Source organism: Lygodium microphyllum, chromosome 25, assembly GCF_053477565.2.
Source record: "Lygodium microphyllum isolate KBCC chromosome 25, Lygodium_microphyllum_v1.1.10, whole genome shotgun sequence".
Lineage (NCBI taxonomy): Eukaryota > Viridiplantae > Streptophyta > Polypodiopsida > Schizaeales > Lygodiaceae > Lygodium > Lygodium microphyllum.
In genome coordinates this window covers 91,791,628-91,811,562 of record NC_141159.1, presented here as the reverse complement: position 1 = coordinate 91,811,562, position 19,935 = coordinate 91,791,628, and the positions used below count along the sequence as shown (strand labels likewise).

At 44.6% G+C, this 19,935-nt stretch overlaps 1 protein-coding gene across 2 annotated transcripts in view; it reads right to left on the bottom strand.

The window, feature by feature from the left end:
* The window catches only part of LOC148014499 (uncharacterized), a 144,706-nt gene that overhangs the window by 37,758 nt on the left and 87,013 nt on the right, over nt 1-19,935 (bottom strand). The window contains exons 6-10 of one of the 2 annotated variants that reach the window (XM_087666269.1): nt 13,861-13,991; nt 13,643-13,785; nt 13,191-13,277; nt 5,412-5,586; nt 5,089-5,333 (exon numbers count right to left, since the gene is read on the bottom strand). In XM_087666269.1, coding sequence (XP_087522395.1) covers nt 5,320-5,333; nt 5,412-5,586; nt 13,191-13,277; nt 13,643-13,785; nt 13,861-13,991 — 550 coding nt within the window. In that variant the 3' untranslated portion in view covers nt 5,089-5,319. Of the gene's footprint in view, nt 1-5,088; nt 5,334-5,411; nt 5,587-13,190; nt 13,278-13,642; nt 13,786-13,860; nt 13,992-19,935 lie in introns of those variants that run through there. The other variant, XM_087666270.1, reaches the window with a different exon arrangement.

Genomic DNA, 19,935 nt, shown 5'->3' with positions numbered 1-19,935 from the left:
AGACCCTTGCATTTCAATTCAAGGGTCGAAACATAGTATGCATTGTTGATGTTGGAGATTGGCATGTGCCAATGGTTAGTCATGTTAGCATTTCTAAAGAAATAAATAAAGTTATTTCTGCGTACATGATTTGGTGAGAGAGTCAAAAGAACCTAATGATTCAAGGGCACTTGATGCCTCTAATGAACACACAATACCAACTAATGCTTCTAAATCTTGCCTTTAAACGAACCCCTCTTTAATCAATCAAGCTAGACATGATTTTGTTAAACAATATAAAGATTATTTTGGTGATTCACTCCTAGAAGAGTAACCTCCTAAGTGCCTGGAAGATCACACAATTGATCTCATCCCAAGTAGTTCACCCCCTAACCAACCGCCTTACCGAGTAAGTGCAAGTTAGCAAGAGGACATCCTAAAACAAGTAAATGAACTATTGGAAAAAGGGTTACTTCAACCTCGTTCTTCTCCATACTGCTCTCCAATCTTTACTTGTTTAAAAGAAAGACAGTTCTTTTCGTATATGCATAGACTATAGATCTTTAAACAAAATCACAATGAAGAATCGTTTTCCTATCCCAACAAGGATAGATGATATATTGGATAAACTGCAAGGGGCTAGTATCTTTAGTCGCATTGATCTCAAGACCAGCTATCACCAGATACGAATAGCACCTAAAGATGTTCATAAGACAACTTTTCGTACAAACAATGTTTGGACTATACGAGTTTTTAGTCATGCCATTTGGTTTGACTAATGCACCCGCCACATTCAATCAAATGATGGAGAGAATTTTCAGACCTCACTCAAAGTTCAAGGTGTCTTCTTTGGTGACATTCTAATATTTTCACGGTCTAAAGAAGAGCATAGAAAACATCTATTTATTGTTTTTCAAGAGCTTTGCGAGCATAGACTACAGGTCAATGCTAAGAAGAGTGAATTTTTTCTTTCGAAAATTCATTACTTGGGCCATATTGTTTCTCACAATTTGGTGAGAATGGATACTGAGAAGATTTGAGCCATTGTTGAATAGCCTACATCTAATTCAGTACATGAAGTTAGAAGTTTCTTGGGCCTATGTTCATACTACAAAAGGTTCATACGAGGTTTTGTGTATGATGTATCTCCTCTGCATGACCTTACTAAGAAGCGAATGCCTTTTCGCTGGGGATCAAGGCAACTACAAGCCTTTGAAAGAATTAAGTTTCTTGTGGTTCAAGAACCAATTCTCATATTTCCAGATCTTCAAAAACCTTTTGAAGTTCACTACAATGCTTTTGGGGATTACATGGGAGTTGTGCTTAACCTTTGAGAGCCGACGCCTTAAGGACCATGAGTTACATGCTCCAATATATGAGAAAGAGATTATAGCAGTGGTACATGCTCTTCAAGCATGAAAACACTATTTACTTCGTGTAGATTTTGTTGTTAAAACAGATCACAAAAGTCTAAGATACTTCCTCACTCGGAAGCACTCAGAGAAACAGATGCGTTGGGCAAATTTCTTATCTATATTTCACTTCCAAATCCTTCACACATCTAGAACTAGGAATGTGGTAACAGATGCTCTATCACCACGACCTCGAGTGAATGCAATCATAACTATTTACCATAACAAGTTAATGGATTTACCCAAAATGTATGCAACTGATTCCAACTTCTCAACCATATGGGATCAGCTGAACTCAGGTCAATCAATTACACCATACTCGATTCGAGATGATTATTTATATCATCATCAAGCAATTTGTGTAGCATTACCATTGCGACACAAGGTAATGGATGAAGCACATGCATCTCCATATGCTGGACATAGGGGTATTCTACCCACTACTCAAGCATTGGAAATATATTTCTTTTGGCCCACTCTTAGAGCTGACATTGAAATATATATCCGCGAGTGCAAGACATGCCAAAAAGTAAAGTATGACAAACATAAACCACCTGGTCTACTGAAGCCATTACCTATTCCCAATGAGCCTTGGGAAAGTATAGCCATGTACTTTATCATGGAGCTCCCTCACACAAATGCAAGGAAAAATGCAATCTAGACAATCATTGATAGATTCAGTAATAAGTAAGCTCACTTTATACATGTGCGAAAGACAATCAAAGCCGATCATACGGCTAAGCTATTCATTGCTCATATTGTGAAGTATCATGGCATGCCTAAGTCCATTATAAGTGATCGAGATCCTCGCATGACCAACCTCTTTTGGCAGGCTCTCTTCGAGAAACTCGAGACTCAGTTAAAATTTTCATCCTCTTATCATCCTCAAACGGATGAGCAGAGTGAAAGAGCTAATTCTACTATTCTGGACCTTTTGAAATCCTATGCCTCTGATAATCAAAGAGAATGGGAAAAGTATTTGCCTTTAGTAGAGTTTGCATACAATAACACGGTGCACTCTAGTATTGGTAAGGCACCCATTTAGATCATCTATGGTGAGCCTCATTTACCATCCATTCTTCTTATGAGGGTAAGATCTTTGCAACATATGAGTTTGTTAGAGACATTGATATACCTTTCACTCAAGTAAAAGCTATTATCCAAAGGACACAAGAGAAGCATAAATGCAAAGCTGATAACCATCGTTGTAAGTTAGATCTCAAGTTGGGACAGTATGTTCTTCTTAAGTTTAAGAAGGCTCGCTTTTGAATAAGTTGAAAGGTCAAAAGGATAAATTAGTTAAGCTTTCTAATCGCTATTATGACCCTTTCAAGATCACAGATAAGATAAACGATGTGATTTTTTATTTGGATCTACCAAGTCATTGAAACATTCATAATGCTTTCCATATAAGTTTGCTACATCCCTATATTGAAGAACTTCCAATGAAACCAATCAAGGAAGAATTACCTGACATAGAAGAAACAGAAGAATTCCTTGTGGTTGAAAGAATTTTACACCATCAAGACAATACTCTCAGCTCAGGTAAGGTATTACGTAAGTATCTGGTTAAGTTTAATAATTATCCCCCATTGGATGCTTAGTTTATGATTGAGAGAGAACTACAAGACTTTCCAGATCCTTTTAAGGACTATGTATCCCCTCTACAGTTGAGGCCAACTGTTTAGAAGCCAGAGGGATGTCACTAAATTGATTGCTTATTACGCATTCTCTATTTAATAAATTTATGTTAATAAATTAATAACTCACTTTTCTTTAAGTGTTGATGATGATCTAGCATGGCCATGAGACCATTTAGATACCAATATTCTTAGTGCATCACTTAATGGGGTGATCGGAGCACTGTGACGGGGATATCTAGTACAAGTAGTACAAGTTATGAAGGGGGAAAGAAGTTTCTAGCAAGTGTAAGGGTGTACACAAGAACCAAGGAGTTACACATAAATGAAAATGGATTAAGTTCTAAAAAGAGGAAGTGCATTAGCATTGTGTATATGTATTTAGGTGTATATCCGCGGACGCCTAGAAACGTTTACTTGTATGTGATGAGCATTGTATTCATTTGGGATCATCCTCTCCCTTACAAGTCAAGTTTTAAGGTTTTTTCTCTCTACATGAATTAAGAAGAGAAGTATTTTTTTCACTAAGAAAAAACGAGAGAGGTGATTCTCGTACTAAGAAAGACAAGAGATGTGATCCTTAGGAAGTCAAAAAAAAAGTGATTTTTCCTTTCTAAGATCTAAAATGACACAAGCTTTTGTGTGAAAGTCAATCTTAAGGTTGAGACCCAAGGCAATCTAATGAACTCTCATTATCTATGGTTCAAGATATTGCATGGACCATAAGTTAAGAATAGAGTTTAAAAAGCCACTTTTTCTTTAAAAAGACATGGTAAATTCATTTTTAAAATATCTCGCGATAGAAAGCTGATCTCTCAAAACAGCCTGAGTAGGTTATCAAAAACAACAAGATCTACAACTTTCGTGTTGGACGTTTTTCCATCTGAGCAACGCACAAAGAGATATTTCAAAATTTGTACTACAGAGTAGATTCTGAAACAGCCACATCCTACATGAAGATCAACCTTTCCAATCTTGGCACTCAAGTCTCTCTCCACGAAGAGAAGCTCTTGGAGCCTATAAAAGAGGAGGCTCTCCTTGGGTGTGGAGGAGATAAAGGAAGCATCACTTTACGTACATGCAAGAGGAGAAAATAAGGCAGTTCGAATCTCACAAAGTACTGCGGAAGCTTTGCTGAAATCAAGCTCTGAGAGGAGATCCCTACACATATTGTGTAGGAGAGAAGGTGCAAGGGTTGCGGAAGCTCTGCTGAAATCAAGCTCCAAGAGAATATCCCTACACATTGTGTAGAAAAGAAGGAGAGACTCAAGAAGGATCAAAAGGTATCAACTTCCAAGTTATGCAAGTATTAGCCGGTTATATATGGTGCAAGGAACTGTGATATTGTTCCCAAGATCTACAAGTTAAGAACCGGTTTATGCGTAACGGAGGAGCTTGCTCCTTGTCAATAATATAACTCCACAAGGAGGGGAGACTGGCCCACCTTGCAGCCCCTGGTGTGTTGTCAATCTCTCTATCTCTCTCTCTTTCTCTCTACATCTTTCTTTTCTCTTATATGTTCTCTCTCTGTGCCAGCATAATATTCACCATATATCTTTTAAGCATATAAGAAGATCAAGCATGTATCTCGAATCTTATAACACTAAGAGCCAGAAACACCTATATCGAGAGTAGTTGTGACTCTAAGCTCAGCTTGATTTCCACTCTATGTGTGCTTCCCTATACTCAATGGTGAACCTTCATACGTGCGGCATCAGGCAGGTGTAGTCTTGAGATGTGCCTCAATGTTGTATCTCTTGATATCATGAATACAAAGATTCCTTATTGATATATCTTGTGTGTCATTCCGCTATGCCTTTTTTGTGCCTCATGACAGGTGTTACCATGAAGTCCCATGAAGGTTTTTGGAGGTTCCAGAAGCCCTTTAGAGGTTTGGAACTTCCCTTAGCGACAAAGAGAATTATAAATAGAGCGACATGCAGGGGGAAAAGATCGCAAAAAAGTCATGCAAGGTAGAAGAAGCAAGTACAATAAGAGAAAGGTATATTCATTCAATAGTAAATAAAAGATAATATCTACTCTTCACATACCTAAGCATCTCACCCAAATCTGAAACTAAAAACCATAATAGGCCTTTATTCTACTTCACATACTTCAGGCATTTGGTTCTTTCAACTTAGTTTTACAATTCAACATAAACAGAACAAACCAATTTCATTTTTTCTTGTGCTACACCAAAATTGTTAGGTGGGTACTTCCACCTTCCCTTTATGTAGGAGTGAAAACCATTTACATCATGATAAAGTGCTGACAATCAGCTCTACCATCTATTGTTTCCTGCCTGCAAAAAGACCATTCACAGACTTGACAAAATAGTCCCTGCAAAACAATGAATAAAAGTAGTCCTAATTATGCATACCTTTTTGTAAGGCTCCTTTTGAGTGCACCTTGTGTTTGTCTTTGTGAGGACCTGGTTGACCTGATCCTTTTATGTATCCACAAGAGTTCAAAAGAGACCGGGCACAGTTGTTAATATGCTTAAATCTATCTGGCCCAAGAAGAATACCACCAAACCAACGTGAAACCACCACTACCTGTTCAGATGCACACAAACAGGAGAACAAAATGACACATGAATTGATCTGCACAAACAAATTGTCACAGAAAGCACTTCAGCCAATATCTGAACAATATGTTTTCTTCTTTGCGAGCTAAAATCTCTTTCAAAGCCGTGATTCTGTATATATGTATGCCAAACAAGTCTACATCAGGGTAACATTCAAGCAACTTCAGTAGAAAATATAATGTCCCTAAGCAGGATAGGTTGCCAGTTACATCAACACAATTTTCAGCTGTCAGAGCAGACTTGTAATTTCAATGGGAACCATATGCGTACAACTCTTACCAATAAATGCAAATCAAAATACCAACTCAACAATCTGTTGTGCACTATAGACATATTCAATACTTACCTTCATTCCATTACCATAATTGGAAACATTGCCTGCTCCATTACTGTTTGAATTGATCAGTCCATGATTCCACTACCGTTCATAGTTTTCAAAAATTAGTAAACGTGAAGGTAGATGCTATGTAGATTCTCTGTACAAAGAGTTGGTAGCTCTCCTATTATCCTAAAGATCCCGCATGGGATTGTGATGGAGGGCTCTCAACACGTTTCTGAGTATCTATTGACATTAGTCCCGTTGGAAACACCAAACTAGAGGTTATGGCATGGATCTATTGAGCTAACATAAGCATTACATGCTGAATTAGCCACTTAAACGGCCCCCGAAATGCTTAATTAATGAAAACCTTAAATGGTGCACAATTCGAGAGAGTTTGCGTGGTACAGGGTCCCAATTCCATTCAATCTTAATCTCGTTTTTGTAGGTTTCATGCCCTCTAGCTTCACTGCCCACAACCCGTTCACAGAGGACATCTCTACCAAAGCTACCCACTGCTGTCTTCATCCATCAGGTGTATGCTTACAACCTTGATCACACAATCTACATCAATTTCTACTGTGTTTCTTAATCAACCACATCATCTACACTTGGCGAACTGCTGAACTACTACGTTTGTGATCTCTGGCTGCTGTACAGACTGCCACATCATACCTGTGTTTTTACTACCATCAGCCTGCCATGTCATCATACCTGCGTTTTTGCTGCAGTTAGTCTGCTACACCAATAGCTCAAGTTTGTACACAATTGAATTGCTTATTTCTTTCATTTTCAACATGAAAATTTGGGTTAAGGAAAAAATTACTAGATTCCAAGTCTTAATGGCCCCATTGCAGTCATTTTCTCATCCATTGCTACATCCTTATGAATATAATAGCCTCCTTAAATGACTATCCTCAATTATCTTCACCATATATGTACAATGGTGAGTTGCATAATCCTCAAAACCAAATCTCCTAATAGCATAAGTCACTCTGTTAGATTTGCATACTACTAAATCACTCAGTGGATTGCCGTGTTTGCAGTTTTCTCTCCCTACCTATCCGCCGACACTAATGGTACATTTGCTAGTGTTCGACTCTCGGAGGCTGCCTTTGCTACATTTCGGGATCCATTAGGAATACAATACACTCTCCCGTTCAGCTCCTCTGCCTCAATCCTCAAGACACAAGAGTTTAGGATCCAACTTTCATTCCTACACAGTTTGTTTGCTGCATGAGCATTGTATATTCATTATTCAGTCATTCATTCAGATTCCATTGAGTTCATCGTCTTTGAGTCACCCTAACCCTAACTATGTTCTTTTGAGTTTATGTTGTATCATACGCTTTCATTTATATTTTTGCAAAAGCAAGGTTCCCTTCCACCACATCATGATGCTCCCAAGCCTAGCATATCGAGACATGCAATGAAGTGGGTTTCACAACTTGCTCCTCCATCCGAAATGGCCAAAGAATCTTTGAACTACCATGGGGTCCACAAACCATATGATCTCATCCTCATATATCAAGCTCAACAAGAGATTGAAGGTAAAACATGGAAACTGGTATGGAGTATAAACCATTTTCCTCTCTACCGCAATCATCTCCATCTCTACCTCTTTCATCTTTTCCATGTACTTCTTCACCTTTATTCACTCCTATATTAGGTAAGCACGCTAACACTACTCAATCTTTTAAGTTTACTTCTTCCTTTCAGCAAGATATTGGTGATGCTCAAGATGAAGGAACGCTTAATACCAAGTATTGGTTCATAAGCCCTAAAGAGGACAGATTTCTCTTTTTGAACTTAAGAAAACGTAAACAAAAGTTGCAAGAATCTATGGTAAGTACTCCTCCTAAATCTTTTCCTTCCGCTTTTACATTTGATGGTCAATATGATTTTAGTGATTCATCAATTTCTTCATTTGCATTTAATAGACAAAAGAAACCTAACACAAGTCCAAAGAATGACTTGCACATGGAGTCCACACTATTGAAGGAAACTCGGCCGCAAGTAAACAGCCCATGCGCCGACAATTAGATACATTGTCAATAACAACTTGTACCACATTTGACGGGCCCACCTACAACCACATCATACATAGCACAAATTCAAATTTATTATAAGGAAAGCTCCAGGGGGCATGAATTAAAAATTATAATAATGAAAGCAACAACTTTAAAATTTAAAAAGGCAATATATATCTCAATGATAGCTTGCCGAATGTGGTGGTAGATGAATGTGCCGGTCGTTTCGCTTTCCCTCTTGCCAATGTCTACGGCCCGCAAAAAATATATGCCAAGTGGACATAAAACCAGTATGTTGATGATGCTCTGTTTCCTACGGTCTCTCCATCTGTCGGTGAGAATGCAGCAACCATATTTTGTCAATGCGGCCCAAATAGAATCAAGGGTTTTATCAATTCTCTCCTTCTCTTTTGTGAAGAAAACTGCTAGGGTTTGCACTGAGGACACACAGAGTGTACAACCACGACAGAGACACAAAGAGAAAGACACAGACACAGAGGGCAAAACTCAAACCCTAACGCAAAACTCAAAACTCAAACACAAATAGAAGAAGGGAGAGAGAAAACACAACTCTATAAAGTGAATGAATGCTGTAAATAAATGTAAGAGTGTACAATGTGCTCAAGGGTAAAGCAATGTCGGAGTGTGACGTCCACCGGAGACTGATCCCAAGTCAGTGACCACTAGTCGAAGTGTAGGAGTGTTGAATAGTGAATGGCAGCAGGCTGGTCACCAAAACGCAGCAGTCTTGAGGTTGGAAACTAGTAAACGCAACAGTGTACCATAGATCAAGGGCCGGAAACTATGCACGGTCTACTGTAAACAGCAGACTGAAATAGTGTCTGATATGGTTGGCGATGACTGGATGATTAGATCGCAGCAGATGATAATGTCGCCAGCAGCTAACCTCACCATGGATGAAGGCACCAGCAGCAGAAGCAAACACGGATGGAGTGGCAGTAGTCTCGAGGGCTGGACAGCCACATGGAAGGAGGCTGATGGTTGAAATCTGCACATGGAGTGAGAAACCTACAAAGACAAAATGAGGCTGAATGGGGACAGCCTGTCTATTTATAGATGTGGAAGGGCGCCCCAAAAATTAGGGTTTCCACTAAACTCTCTCAAACCGCTCCCCGTTTTAGAGTTTCCATTGAACTCTCTCGAACCGCTCCTTGTTTTAGGGTTTTACTCTAAAATAGCATTTTTTAGTCTGTTTTGGGGTGTTTAAGAGGCTAATCAGCAAGTAATGAATGTTTTAGCTCAACATTCTCTTTATTAATCTTCTTCGTCCTCATGTCATTGTATATAACACCTCTCCATCCTTCACATGGGCCCACATTGGCAATGGTTCTCACCATCTTTTTCCATTGCTCTTGCTTTAGGACATTAAATAAAAGATTGCACTTGATCACCATGCATGCAATCTGGATGGAGGTGTTGAGCTAATAAGCGAGCATTTAAACATTAAACCTTAATTAGCTCGTTTAAATTTTTGTGTCCCATAGCAAACTCCCACACTTGATTCCTCATCCATAAAAAGACTGTGTGCTCAGTCACCTAGCAACTCGGGGATTAAGTGCTTACTGCACTCAATTCCTCACCCAGTGGCTGCTAACTTATTCACCAACTGCTTCAGCATGGAGCCTGATTACCAACTGTCGCACAGCCTTCTGCAGGTGCCTACCTGCTGCATTCTGCTCCAGCCAGCTCATGACAGCATTCAGCCCATTCGCACGACCTGTTCTGCCTGTGTTGCTGCTGTCTACAGCCAGGGAACAGTCTGCTGACTACTTCTCATGCATTGGACAGCTTCCTCCACTACTGCAGCCCCTAACTGGCTGTTGCCAGCTGCTGCCCTGCCCATTCAGTTCTCAGCTTTGGCTGGTGGCTACAACACTTGGGATCTACCACCAATTGAAATCACACTCCAGCTCCTCCCTCAGACCACTCCCGCAAGCTTGGGACTTAAATCAGCCCCAATAAAGATGACACAAGAGACATTTCAATACATCATCTGGATCAAAATGTTATATACAAGGGGACTCAATGTGCACTCCCACTTTCATCCCACATCTTTCATCTTCACCCTCATCTGTGCAAGCTTCCCCTCCACTTTCTTCATAATCACCACAGTCCTCACCCTCCTCTCCTGCCATAGCCATCCCCAAGAGTGCCTCTCTACCATATCTGAACTATTGTCAGTCAAGCAATACGATTTACAGCCCTGGCATCATCTTCCACATGTTGACGTCATCATCAAAGGCTGTGTTGTGTTTGACTTCTGCACCTACAGCCCATCAGTCTAGGGTTGCATTTGGTGACAGTAGCCCACCCTTCAATGGCTGCTTTTAACCATGAGACCTACACCCTGCTGCTGATGGCATCCCTTGCTGTTCTTCCTACCCCTGATGCCCTCCATCAGTCAGCAACTGCTGCCTTTGCTACCATACAGGCTCAGGCTATTGCCTACATCAGACTCGAGTGTCAGAGGTTGGTGGTTTGGTGCACTTAAGATTCATCACAAAGGACAACACTCTCCAGCATTGTCCCTCAGCTCACTCCCACAACAGAGTATGGCTGTTGGACAGCTTACATCCCTTGAGCACACAGAGTTGTATATCTTCCCTCAATTGCCCTTCAAGAGTTGCAGCATTCATCCATCTTCTTCTTCTTCATCTACATCCTTGTCTAAGTTCAATGGTTTGTTAGTCATGTTCATACACTTTGTGTGTTTCCTCTGCAAACCCTAGAGTGTCTTCACATCTTCCACCCTCCTTATGCTTCAGCCTCTCATTTACAAAACTACTCTCTTCCTCTTTTTGTCCTCCACCCCAAGCAAGCTTGGCTCCTAGTGGGGGAGTTGTGTCAGACTCGACTTCTAGTGGGAGAGTTCCCACAACCAATTGCGAGTGTGAGTCTTTCAAGTAAAGCCAAATGAGGATTTGGATGTGTTGATCGCCAAGTTTATCACTTTCCTAATTGATTAACCCTTTTTCTCTTGCTAGCGATGACATATATGGTGACCACATGGGGGCAAGCAATAGAGTGAGTTCCCATTTAGAAGAAGAGGCAAAAGCAAAAGAAAAGAGGCACTACAGCGAAGGGAAAGGGAGAGAGGCTGATGCAAGTCCAAGGATAGTGCAGAGGTGACTTCTCCCCACAGTCAACTATTGGTCAGGGGAAACACTAGATGCAGGACGAGAACAAATGTCTATACTTCACGTACAAGCAAAAAAGTCCCAAGCATGATAAGGGCCCTTGGCAAAGGAAAGAGTTCACCACAAATTAGTGGTAGTGACTCAATTTGGATTTAGGTTGTGATATGGGATCGCAACACTCTGAAGTTTGAATTCCTCCAGTAAAATATACACAATTATTGTTTTGTTATGGTTTGCTCCAAGACCGAGAGTCACCACAGCTCAAGTAACATTGAGAGCTTTGGTCCAAGATGTGTTTTCTTTGTATAAGCACCCACAAGTGGTGGGGAATAGCAGAGTGCAAATAACATGGAACCAAAGGTAATGTGGCATAGCTCTTCTCCTAGAGAGGTTCCCCTGGAGATAGAAATTTTTCAATGCTAATAAAGATCACAAGGAGAATAAGGTATATGGGACATAGATGTGGAGTTTGCCTCTCTTGCAAATATAAAAGTTGTTAATGGCTCTTAAAAGGAGATGTCTTGCCTTACTGGGAGAAGAAACCAAGTTTCCTTGTAACAGCCATGAAAGAGTGTCAACAAGGGAACCAAGTGTGTGCTTTGGAGTTTGAATTCTCAAGTTCTGGAGTCCATAACTGTCAGTGTTTCTTCAAAGTCTAAAGAAGACCTCCCAAATGCAAAGCTAGTTCACCAATTGAGAATTCTCCAACTTGTGGAGACACTTCTTTACAGCGATGGTTAATGAGGTTGCTTGGATGAGTACCAGCGCAAGAGTTTCTTACTTAGCATGATTGGGTACTTTGGAAAGTAGCCTTGCTATGATGAACCCTTATGGTGGCAATGAATGCTACCCAGAAACAGGGTCACTCTTGCAGCAATGCTAACATGGCAAGCAGCCAGGCAAACATCTGTATGGCAGGAAAATTGGATGCCATGTGACAGGTCGAATGCAATCACTCACTTTATAAAACATGGACCAAAACGAATGCCCTATTGAAAAAATAAACTTTGAGATTTTGGCTTGTTTTGAATTTGATGGGCTGGCTGGTCAAAAAGTCAATGAGGCCTTAAAAATGGTTAACTCACCCCTTTCACCAAGCTCTCAAATCTACTTTGAGATCCTTGCCTTTGGAGCCTTCTTCAAGCATGCATTTGTCAAGGATTGGACTAGCTAGCCAAAGAAACTGCAACTCTGGTCACCATTTTTATGTCCTGCTCACTAGTTGGTTTCACAGGTTATGCTTTGTACACCACTTCTGGTCAACCTTCCTTGGAACCTAGAGATCCTTCTGAAAAACATGAAGATTGATAAAATCAGAAGATCTTCCCAGAGAAGAATACTAGGGATGGTTCCAACTGATTTTGTCTCCCACGTTGCAATGGCAACCGCAAAACCAAGAGGCTTAAGCACATGTACTCTCCAGATACAGAGAATGGGCATATGTAGGATTGCAAATAGGCTGGTGTGGAGTGTGGATTGTTGAGCAGCATGTTCCCTTGTCTATATCATAATCAGCACATAATATATGAGTAGAAGGATCTAAGTTCCCCTTTAATCCAGGCATCAACTTTTTCCTATAATTGGACCAGTAGCTACATATGCATTCTTCTCATATTTTCCATTATTCTAGTGAAGATACTTTAACAGAGGAATTCAATTCTCAATGGTTGGCAAGGCGGCCAAACTCTATGCTGCCTGCCTTTGCACCAGATAAAAGTGTCATCTCTCTTTTCATTCACCCTAGAAAGGATGGTTAGTTTACGATATAGAGCATGTCTACATACAGCTGTAATGCCCTTTACGTGAAAGGCCAAGGATTTTGGTTGTGGGGAATGCGATTGTATATTAAAAGAAAATTATGCATGATTAGCTGTTCCTGAGAGTTATAGTGCTTGTGCCTTTGAATATACTTCAATTTAAAACCAAATTGTGCTTCCTAAAAGGACTTCAAAAGTGATTTCTACTTGGAAGCTTGAACAACATGGCCAATTATAATTCATATGGTGTCAAGACAAAATAGCCAAAAAGGATGCCACCTTGCACTTTCGAATATACACAAAATTACCACATTAATGGCATCCACAATTTGTAGAAGATGAAGAAGGCGACCTCCCGCTGCAGTTTCACCATCATCATCATAGTCTTGTAGAACCTGCTTGCTAGTTCACAGGGGGAAAAAAATATTGTTGAATGTTTCCACAGTGAAACCAAATGCATAGACATAATAAGGGTACTACTATATCGTCTTAATTTTTGCCCAAATAAAGCACATGACAGTACCTTTATACAGCACCGAGGTGAAAAGTGATTAACTGAATCTTTTTATGGGGTGCCAACAATTATTGCATGCTCCCGAAGACAAACCAAACGCATAGTGCTAATGAGGGTGGTAATATATTGTCTTAATTATTTTCCAGGAAAGAAAGAACATGACAATACAGCACAGAAACTGAAAAGTGATTAACTGTATTAAAGAAGAACATGACAATGCAGCACTGAAAGTGAAAATCGATTAACTGTAATTTTTTCTGGGATGCTGATACGATAGGCCATGATGTTATGTGTAGCCCCAGCAATTTTTCTGTTCTGCATCAAAGCTTCCATCACAGTCTCTACCTGATCCACGCTACTGACAGAAGCTAGGTGTGCCTGAAAAGTGCCTGAGGTAAAAAGAGCCTCAAAATGAATGGAAAAGGAGCAAAGGTCCATTAAGCAGCACAAGGTTATAAACTCACTTTTCTTTTCAGTGAAAGAAGCACCATGGATGATACCCAAAATTGTATCAAGTTCTTCCAAGTTCTTTGCATTGAACTCTTCAAATTTGTCATCACTTGGGATCATTTCATTTTTTGACTGCTTTGAGATGCTGCATAATGATAGGTTAGAGAATCTCTCTCTCTCTCTCTCTCTCTCTCTCTCTCTCTCTCTCTCTCTCTCTCTCTCTCTCTGTGTAATTGTATTAGTTCAGATGTACAATAATAACTACAAACAGTCTATATGACTGACAAGGAGACCAAAGACGTTGCAAGCCAAGTAAATCATGTCTAGGAACATCTGCTAGCTGAATCATGGCAACCTGCCAATGAATGCAACCTCTCAGAACACGGGTAACATTGCTATGTATTCCAAAAGGAGAAAAAAAATGAAGGCGTTCCAAGTAGTTCATATGTGCCAACAACCCAGTAGAAAACCACCTTCACATGCGACTGCATAGAGTCTAGCAATTTGGGGTTTCCAAAGACCCAGTCCTTAGGAAGCATGGAGGGCCCAATCACTCAAGACCAAACAGCACACAAAAGAGACCAAATTCTTCTCACCACTTCACAAGAAAGAACAGATGATGAGAGGTTTCTGTGCTCGTCATACAAAAGAAGCACCAACCAGTTTAAATAGGACATTTTAAGAGTGCCAAGGCAAGGGGAAGACCTTGAACCAGTATTCCCCGAATAAACACATTGAATTTAAACAGATTTTCTAAACCCTGCCTACTATCCACATGCCCAATGTTGGTGCTTCTCTGCCCATTTGCTCACCTCATGCTCTAGTATGGATCCATAAAGCATACCTAGCACCTGGCCAACCATGACTGTTCTATAGTTCATAGGAACCATGGGGTCTCCAACTTTCAGGATTGGTATTATAGTAATAGCTAACCAACTAGCAAGGAGGCCTTTACACGTGGTCTGTTGAGCTAAAACACGCTTCATTAAGAATTCCATGCCCGGACAAAGCACATAGAGATCCAGTACCACTTCATCAGGGAGAAGCTTCTAGATGAGACCATCGATGCGGAATAGTGTAAGACCGAAGACAATCTTGCAAATTTGTTTACGAAGGCACTTCCCTAGGCTTTACTTCACCGACATTCTAGATCCCTCCATCTGCTACCTTGTCCAAGATCTGAGAGGGGGTGTTAGAGTCATTCCCTGGACTGGCAAGCCAAGCCACACAAGCAAATGCCACGTGGCAGCAGTCAGACTGCATCAGTTTAATGCAGCCCACCTGATCATTTTTAGGCATTATTTTCAGCCTATAAATAGGCTGTGATTTCAGCAATCTTGGCAATTGTGTCTCACAGATTTCAGCCTGCAAACTGCGGAGATTGCTCTCGGGGCTGATGGAGATCGAGATCCTCGAGGTGGAGACATACGCAGATATTCTCTCTACACCCGTGTATAATTCTGCATCCTTATACAGCATTCTTCACTGCAGATTTTCTGTGTTTCAATCTCTCTCTCTCTCTCTCTCTGTTCACTCTTAGTCACAGTCATTCACATCCACATTGCTACACTCTAAGACAATCATCATCGTGAATCAATCTTAGTAAAGCTAGGCCATGGCAGCTCAAAGTACGACAATAAGAGGAAGAGAGTGACATTGGCTAAGGCTTTATATAGGCTATATAAAGCCTTAGCTGCAGTCCTCGAATTCTACTTTTGAGGCTCCCTACCAACGCACCACTGCCCTCGCCCCGCCATCGTACCCCCGTCGAGCTGCACCCCGCTAACTGGCCATCGCCCCCCCCCCCCCCCCCCCCCCCCGGGGTCCCTCTCGCCTACCTCCTTGCCATCGCGTTGCCCCCCCACCCCTTCTTCTCGTCATCAAGCTGCGCCTCCCCCTCCTTGCCATCACAGTACACCCCTCCCTCCTCGCCATCACGCTGCCCCCCCCCCCCTGCCTGCACCCCTTTTGCCTTGTGGCTCCGCCCGCCTGCACCCCTTTTGCCTTGTGGCTTCGCCCGCCTGCACCCCATTCGCGCTACCCCTCCCCTTCCCGCCCCGGTGTCTCCCCCGCCCTGTTGCTTCCCCCTCCTCCGCCCTACTGCTTCCCCCCGCCTGATTAAACCCCCCACCTGCCCGATACAGCCCCCCCGCTCTGGCACCTCCCCCCACCCTAGTCACCCCCACACCTAGTCCCCCCCCCCACGCCCTGGTACCTCACCCGCATTGTCTCCCATCTCCTTTACCCTGCGGCCACCTGCCTACACGCCTCCCACACCATCATCCATGGCGCCCACAGCGCCTCTATCGGCATCAAAAAACAAAATCCCCCCCCCCCCCTTTCCTCACCATCGCTTGTGGCTCCGCCCGCCTGCACCCCATTCGCGCTACCCCTCCCCTTCCCGCCCCGGTGTCTCCCCCGCCCTGTTGCTTCCCCCTCGTCCGCCCTACTGCTTCCCCCCGCCTGATTAACCCCCCCCCCCCCCCACCTGCCCGATACAGCCCCCCCGCTCTGGCACCTCCCCCCACCCTAGTCACCCCCACACCTAGTCCCCCCCCCCCACGCCCTGGTACCTCACCCGCATTGTCTCCCATCTCCTTTACCCTGCGGCCACCTGCCTACACGCCTCCCACACCATCATCCGTGGCACCCACAGCGCCTCTATCGGCATCAAAAAACAAAATCCCCCCCCCCCCCTTTCCTCACCATCGCCCCCCCCCCCCCCCCCCGGGGCCGATTGCTCCCTCCATTTGCAGCAACACTCCCGCCTCTAGCAGTGCAACAGTGTGATTGGTAGGTTCTCAATAGGGAAGCACAATGGAAACCTGTGGTCAGACGCGACGCATTCTACGAGTGCCCCCTAGTCAAACACCTTGCCCGTTGTCCTCTCTCAGGAACAGCTCTTGCCCGTCCGTGCCACAAAGCTGGAGCTTAAAGAAACAGCGATTTTCGGTCAAGTAATAGGACACTCTCCATCTAGGGCCCAGCTTCGGGATTGGCTCCACTCTACGTTACGCATTGGCACAGCGCAAATCAAGGAGGCAGTCCTCATGGGCCGTGGGATCTTCATGGTTCGTCTCACCTCTGCGGACGCAGCTTGTTAGTGGAGAGCTCGCCCTATGCCTCCACGAAGGGGGTCATTCACATGGTTCCCTGGTACAGCGGCTTCACAGTGGAGTCATTTGAGCTCCACAACAGATTTCTCAAACACCCAGTCACTTTACTTTTCCCCGGATTGGCAATAGAGTACCGCTGGTTAGTGGAGGACTTTGGTCGGGGCTCTTCGGCACAGTTCTTCCTACCTCCTTTGCAAATGTAGTGATAGCTACAGGAGTCCCCAAGGTACAAGTGGCCGTGAAAGACACAAAGAGTATACCCAAGTTCTTGGAGATAGATCTGCAGCCCACCCCACTCGGCAGGACCGCAGCCCCCCACATCCACCACCCACGCCATAGACTACCTTACCTGAGATCCCATAGCCCCCACACCAAACCCCCCCCCCCCCCCCCACAAGTCGATAGGCCCACAAGTGGACACTGACGACTTCACACGGGTCCAAAGACGATAAACAGGGAGACGGCAAGGGAGCTACAGCCAACTCCTCGGACGCAGCCTTGACAGCAAGGAGCAGGAAGCAAGGAGCAGGAGGGCGAGCGACACCCCCTCAGTAGAGCACTCCGCACCCCACCCCACTCGGCAGGACCGCAGCCCCCCACATCCACCACCCACGCCACAGACTACCTCACCTAAGATCCCATAGCCCCCATACCGACCCCCCCCCCCCAACCACCCATGACCCCCCCACTAACTCAGGCCCACGCCCCCCCCTTCCAGGGCCACCAACCCCCCCCCAACCCGCCATGTACCTCCGACCGTCCCACCATCCCTCCATCTTCTTTCCCCCCACCACCCCCCCTACTGAGCACCCCCCCCCCCCCCCGATCCGCCCCCGGTTCAGGTGATCCCCCCCCAGACCCACCCCCCCCCCCACACGAGGTGATGAGCCACACACGCCTACATCCTCCTCGCACTAGCAGTTCTCCCCCTCCCACTTAGCCACCAGCTCATCTTCCCCTGCCGCCCGTCACACCTTCCCAAGACAAGCACAGTTGTTGCCACAGGAGTTCTTCCGCAGTGGCCCATGGTTCTATCTGAGAGTTGCAGAGCGTGGAGAGTTGCCACTATCTCTAGAGGTGGAGATCTTCTTGGTTCGTAAGTCAAGGAGGGGCAAGGTCCATCTACTAGCACCATCGGATGGACCAAACTACGCTTTTTTCCTTACAGTCCTCTCACTCAGGGGATTGGACGACAACACAGATAGAGGAGGAGTTGAAGAGTCAGGTGGAGGACCACATCTCCCAATGGATGGGAGAAGAAAGACTAGCACTATTTGCACAGCAGTGGCCTAGTTGCATGATGGACATTAACTGGTAGACTGGTGCCGAGGTCCCACACTTGAGCATCATCTTTTGAGCCCCTCCACAATGGAGAGCTCCACGGGATGTGATTGAGTGGCTCCTAGCACAAGTGGCCCGTTTCTACCAGTGTACAGAGTCACGACTCTCAGCATGGCTCATAGATGCATTAATAGTACCACCTGAAGCATCTATCACCCCTATGGTCCAACCGAGGGCCACCATGGGGGATTGGAGTTCACCGTCCACACTTACGGCAAAGCGCACTTGCATGCCCCATAGTTTCTCCTCCTCATCAGCAGCCTCCACACCAAACAGATGCCTGTTCGGTCAGTCACAGATTTCCCCATGAGCTTACACCTTGCATCCTGGAATGTGAACAGTCTCCACTATAGTGGGGCATGTGATTCTAGGAAGTTGATTCTTCGGCAAGAGCTCCAGCTTGCCCTTGCCAGACGGATCGGCATCCTACTTCTACAGGAGCACAAGCTCACGCCCACTCAGGCCCAGCGGGTAGGGAAGGTTCTCCCGGGCAGCTTGCGCACTTACTGGGAGCACGCCATAGGTGCCCACGGCAGAAGTGGAGGTGTATGCACCTCTATCGGCCCGAGTCTCACCGCCTATGTATAAGACCACGGGATGTTAGTGGCAGCGACGGTTCTATGGATCACACTAGATATTGGGAACTCGTGCCTTGGAGTCCTCAATGTCTATGCCTCTATGGAGGTTAGGGCACGCAATAGGTTCTGGGTGGAGATCGTGGATGTACTCCTAAAGGTGGACTCCTGGATCGTTGGAGGAGACTTCAACAACCTGGAGGCTTTAAAGGACCAACAGGGCAAAGGCAAAAACTACCAGGGCATGGCTGGGGAGGAGCAAGAGGCATGGAAGGTCTTTCTACTGGCAATAGGAGCACGCGATGCCTGGAGAGACCCTGCCTTCCACAGGAGGGAGAGGTCATTGGACTTCTCTTGGGAATACAGGCGGCTAGGTGGAATCCTGCTTGAGCGATTGGACAAGTTTTATGTGGGAGAGTGGGATGGCTCTCGTGGAGGCCAGATCTACCCTACACACACAATCCTGTCGGAGGTGACGAGATAGATAGAGCAGATTTGGAACAGGGAGTGGGGCACGAGGGACCGGATGGCAGAGGAGGTTGCAAAGGTCCTACCCAATCGAGTAGTATCTACCAAGAGGCAGCCATACAGGCCAGGCAGCAGAGCTAGGAGGAGGAGAGAGCACTGCGGCAAGACCTTGCAGCCACGCAATGATTATTACAGGAGGCACTAGGGGACCCCACCCTCCACGCACAGAAGGCACACACACGAGCAGCCATTGCTGGCTTAGAGAACAGGCAATCGGAGTTCTCTTTCCGCACCTCCGCAGCTTTCTGAGTGCGGAAGGGGGATACGATGTGCAGGGAGTCTTTCCAGGTGCACCAGCCTCGCACCTCAGGAGAGCAGATATGCAGCCTTCGAGATCAGTATGGAAGGACTCGCTCTAGCCCAGATGAGGTGATGGAGATTGCCACACCGACTACAGCAGGCACCTTTTCTAGCAGGAGACAACCTCAGCTAGAGGACAGCAATGTAGGCAGCAGGTTTGGGATCACATCCCATCCCTTGTCACAGAAGAGATGGGACGCTCCCTTCTAGTCCCCCTTCACAAAGAAGG